The 5,003-nt window shown below is 54.3% G+C and overlaps 1 protein-coding gene across 1 annotated transcript in view; it reads left to right on the top strand.

Annotated features, from left to right (window-relative positions):
• Window positions 1-3,961, top strand: part of LOC102495936 (cationic amino acid transporter 3-like) — a 12,303-nt gene extending 8,342 nt beyond the window's left edge. Inside the window, 6 exon segments of the mRNA XM_014586364.1 lie at window positions 8-185; window positions 302-404; window positions 1,817-2,019; window positions 2,823-2,989; window positions 3,315-3,423; window positions 3,765-3,961. Of these exon segments, the coding sequence (XP_014441850.1) occupies window positions 8-185; window positions 302-404; window positions 1,817-2,019; window positions 2,823-2,989; window positions 3,315-3,423; window positions 3,765-3,853 (849 nt within the window). The 3' untranslated portion in view covers window positions 3,854-3,961.
• Window positions 3,962-5,003: the final 1,042 nt, after the last annotated feature.

Below are 5,003 nucleotides of genomic sequence, written 5' to 3'. Positions count from 1 at the left end.
CGCATGCCCACTGTCCTGCAGCCTCCTGGGTGCCCTGTTCCCCACGCCGCGCGTCGTCCACGCCATGGCGGAGGACGGGCTCCTTCTCCGGAGACTCGCCCGCATCCACGCCCGCACTCGCACTCCCGTGATGGCCACCGTGGTTTCCGGAGTCACGGCAGGGGGGGGGGAGCACGCCGCGGGGGGTTTCCGGAGTCACGGCAGGTGGGGACAAGCCCGCGTCGGGTTCCCCATCTCAGAATTCCCGGTGGCCTCTCACGCCGCCTCCCTCCCCGCGTCCTCTTTGGTGCCCGAATTCCAGCTTCCATGGCCTTCCTGCTGGAGCTCGGCGACCTGGTGGACCTCACCACACTGGGGACCATGCTGGCCTACTCCGTGGTGGCCGTCTCTGTTCTCGTCCTCAGGTGAGACTCCACTACACCTTTCCAAATCAATCTCAACTTTGCCATTACTCTGTATCCGGAATATTCAAGATCATCTTTTCTAGTTACTCTCAAATTTCCGCTAAGTTATTGGCTACTCTTCACTGTTTTTCTATTTTTTTAAATAATTATTTTATTGGGACCAGCAGTTAGTGTAATGGCTATGTCGCTGTCTCCGATGTAGTTGACTGCGACTACTCCGATGTAGTTGACTGCGGTTCAAGTCCCAGACCCGGTGGCTTAAAACTTCCGCGGGCCTCGTGTGCATGCGTGCCCCAGATCCTAAGAGGAGAATGGAGGAGAAGGGACTGCGGCGTGGCCATCCCCCCCCGGGGGTGATTTCTCACTTTGTCTCTCTCTCTCTGTCCTCCTGGCGAGTATACGTGCCCTGTAACAAAACTGTACAAAAATGAAAATAACACTAGGTGCATGTCAGGCATGCACAGAATCCCAGGAGAGTGGGGGAGGGACTGCGGCGTGGCCATCCCCTGGGGGTGATTTCTTACTCCCTCTCACTCTGTCTCTCTGGTGAGCACACACGCCCTATGGTGTTGGCACCAGCCCATGCGGCAGCCCCAGACATCCCTGTCCCAGGGTCCGCCGTAGGTGCAGGGAGGCCCTGCAGTCAGCTATGTGGGATCCAGGGATGTAACCTTTTTTTTTTTAATTTATTATTATTTATTTATTTATTTTATTGGAGAGATTTTCGCTACAGGGCGCGTGCGCTCGCCAGACAGAGAGAGACAGAGAGACAGAAAGCGAGAAATCACCCCCCAGGGGGGATGGTCACACCGCAATCCATTCTCCACTTGGGATCTTGGGCACGCACGCACACGCGCCTGGCGTGAGTTCTAAGCCACCGGGTCCGGGACGCGAACCGCGGTCGACTACGTGGGAATCCGGTGACATAGCCATTACGCTAACTGCTGGTTCCCTTATTTTTTTATTTATTTTATTTTTATTTTCTTTTGAGATTTTTGTTGTAGGGCGCATGCAGGAGAAATGAAGAAAAAGTGAGAAATCACTCCCCTGGGAGGATGGGCATGCTGTAATCCCTTCTCCTCCATTCTCCTCCTAGGCTATTGGGCACACATGCACATGCACCCAGTGTGTTTCAAGCCAGGCCCAGGACTTGAACTGTGGTTGACCATGTGGGAGCCTAATGATGTAACTGCTACGCCATCTGTTGGCCCCCTTTTAAAATTTTTTTAAAAATAATTATTTCATTTGTTATTTTTTTAAGTTTGACCAGAGAGAGACAGAGAACAGGAAAGTAATAAAACAAGCCACCAGGTCCAGGACTTGAACCGCAGTCAGGTGTGTGGGAGTTCAATGCCTTAACCAGTATGCTACCTGCTGGCCTAGCCACTACTGCTTTAATGCTTCCAACGTAGGTACCAGCCAGACCAGACTGTAAGCAAGAATGAGGACATGGAGGTGGAAAAAATCGAGATGAATCCTGTACCTGAAGCAGCATCCTTGGAATCCATTCCCGAATCGAGGCTCTCAAAGACCCTCAAGAGTCTGTGTGGGCCTGTCACTGCCGCCCCCACGCGGAAATCCGGCCGTGTAGTCTGCGCGTGCGCCTCACTGCTTGGTGAGCAGCGGGTCTCTCGCTGGAGCACATCCCCCCCACACACGCCACTGATAACTTCAATTTCATTTCCCCTATTAAAATTTTTAAACTTATTTTTAGCTTTTGCCATAGAGCGCATGCGCTAGCTGGAGAGACAGAGAGACAGAGAGAGAGAAAGTGAGAAGTGACGCCCAGGGCGCTGGCCACACCACAATCCTTCCTCCTCCAGGGATTTTGGGCACACATGTATATGGACCTGGTGTGATTTTCAGTCCCAGGTTGGGTCTGGGAAGAGAGCTGTGCTGTCATCCATGTGGGATCTGGTGCCTTAACCAGCATGCCACCTGCTGGCCCTCCTTACCTTTCTATGGTTTGTTATGGAGAGAGAAGTCCCCAACCGGTCTTCAGGGCACAGTCCACCCCCATCTCAGCCAGCCGGGTGAAGGTCGCCAACGGCAACCCGCGACCTTTCCCACGTGGGCCCGGGTACATTTCCACTGCACCTCCACTTGGCCCTCCTTTTCTATTGAGATTCTTGTTATGGGGCACATGCACTCACTGGGGAGACAGAGGGAAAGTGAGAAGTCACCCCCCCACCCCCACCCTCGGGGACGGCCGCATTGCAGCCTCTTCTCCGTTCTCCCCTGGGGATTTTGGGCATGCATGACACACATACCCAGCTTATTTTCAAGCCCCCAGGTCTGGGATTTGAACCGCAGTCAGTCATGCAGGATCCAGTGCCTTAGCTGCCACGCCCCCCGGCCCCAGGCCTTGGCAGTCAGCCCTGGAGTTTGATCAGTCCTCCCTCCACTTCACCCTTGCAGTCATCCTGCTCAGGATTCTGTGCCTCCTGCTGGCCCATTGGCCTGGACAGCTGCTCTCTGGAGACCCGGCTGTTACCACGATAGGTGGCCTGCTGCTGGCGGGCATCATCGGGGCCACCTTCATCATCTGGAGGCAGCCCCAGAATGCCACTCCTCTTCACTTCAAGGTAGGTGCCTGCAGGTCCCGAACTGCCTGAGCCGAGTGAATGAACTGTGCAGGCCGGGGTCTCAGCAGTCCTCATGGGGCCAGAGGAGAAAACGGGGAGCTGCGGAGTCCAGCGGATGCTTCCCTGACAACTTGCCCCGCCCCACCCCGCCCCGCGCCCCCGCGCCCCAGTACCTCGCTAACTCCATCTCTTGGAACACGAAACGGGATCTGCCCTGATGGCACTGGGTGCACCACCCACACAGGGCTGGCATCCTCCCAGCAAGTGGGGCGGGCTCTCCCTCTCCGACACCTGAGGCGTGTCCCGGGTGGCGGACTGCCCGCAGGTCCCCGCTTTGCCTGTCCTGCCCCTGCTCAGCATCCTCCTGAATGTCTACCTGATGATGCAGATGGCCACTGGGGCCTGGGCCCGATTTGGAGTCTGGATGGGGATTGGTGAGTGGCTTTCTGGGGAAAAGGCGATTGGTGGGTGACTGAGCCCGCCGCGCTTCCTACCACCTTCCCCTGGAACTCCACACCATCAGCCAGGCACTTGCAGGTGGAGGAGGGGCTGCAGAGAGGGGGATAGTGAGAGGGAAAGTGAGGAAGCACCCCCGGGGGGTGGCCATGCCGCAGTCCCTTCTCTATTCTCCTCCTGGGGTCTTGGGCTCACGTGCACAGCCACCGGGTCTTTGACTTAAGCCACGGTGGACCACGTGAGTCCAGTGACATAACCACTACACTACCCGCCTTGTCTGTAGGAGCAGCTTTGACACCTCATCTCGTTTCTCTGCTAGGCCTTATTATATATTTTGGATATGGAATCCGGAACAGCTTGGAGAAGACCGAGCAGCAGCAGCCAGCCTCAAGTTCCCAAACTCCATGAAAACACCCTGGTGCTGACTAGTTAGAGAAACAGATGCCCTGCCCCGCGGGAGGCGTCTTCTTAATCAAGGGAGAAGTTTGAACCCTATGAAGTCTGTACACTTCCGTTTTTCTTCTAATGTGTCAGTGGACGTGTGCGGGGGGTGGCCATGCCGCAGTCCCTTCTCTATTCTCCTCCTGGGGTCTTGGGCTCACGTGCACAGCCACCGGGTCTTTGACTTAAGCCACGGTGGACCACGTGAGTCCAGTGACATAACCACTACACTACCCGCCTTGTCTGTAGGAGCAGCTTTGACACCTCATCTCGTTTCTCTGCTAGGCCTTATTATATATTTTGGATATGGAATCCGGAACAGCTTGGAGAAGACCGAGCAGCAGCAGCCAGCCTCAAGTTCCCAAACTCCATGAAAACACCCTGGTGCTGACTAGTTAGAGAAACAGATGCCCTGCCCCGCGGGAGGCGTCTTCTTAATCAAGGGAGAAGTTTGAACCCTATGAAGTCTGTACACTTCCGTTTTTCTTCTAATGTGTCAGTGGACGTGTGTGCTCACCAGAGATGGAGACAGAGAAGGGAAGGGGGGAAAAGTCCCCCTAGTGGGGCGAGATCATGCCACAAGCCTTCTCCATTTCTCCACTTTGTTGAAATTTTGGGCATGCATGCATGCGCCCAGCACTGAAGCCTGGATTTGAACTGTGCAGTCGGCCACGTGGCATCCGGCTCCTTAACCCCCCTCACGGTAATTTTTCAATACTGTAGCCGGCTCACTAGTGTCAGTGAGGTTCAGTAAGCAATTCGCCCTGCGCAGGCGTCTCCTAACTCCCTTACCGTGGACAGGATGGCAGGGTCCGAGGTGGGCGAGCCTGAGAAGGCAGGAGTCCATGTGCTCGCATGCAAAGACAGTGAGTAAAAAGTAGAAAATCCTGTTTTTCTTTTTTTTTTAGAAGTGTATTTAATTTTGGGGACTAGCAGGTGGCACTGTGGTCTAAGGTGCTGGACACTCCCACGTGGCTGACCATGGTTTAAGTCCCAGACCTGGTGGCTTCCTTTCTCCCTTTCTCTCTCACTCTCTGGTCAAATTAAAATAAATGAATGAATAAATAAAATTAAATAAATAATAATTTAAAAAAGAAGTATATTTCATTTTATATAC

This window comes from Tupaia chinensis, unplaced genomic scaffold (assembly GCF_000334495.1).
Source record: "Tupaia chinensis unplaced genomic scaffold, TupChi_1.0 Scaffold000131_1, whole genome shotgun sequence".
Classification (NCBI taxonomy): Eukaryota; Metazoa; Chordata; class Mammalia; order Scandentia; family Tupaiidae; genus Tupaia; species Tupaia belangeri.
This window is presented reverse-complemented; position numbering and strand designations above follow the sequence as displayed.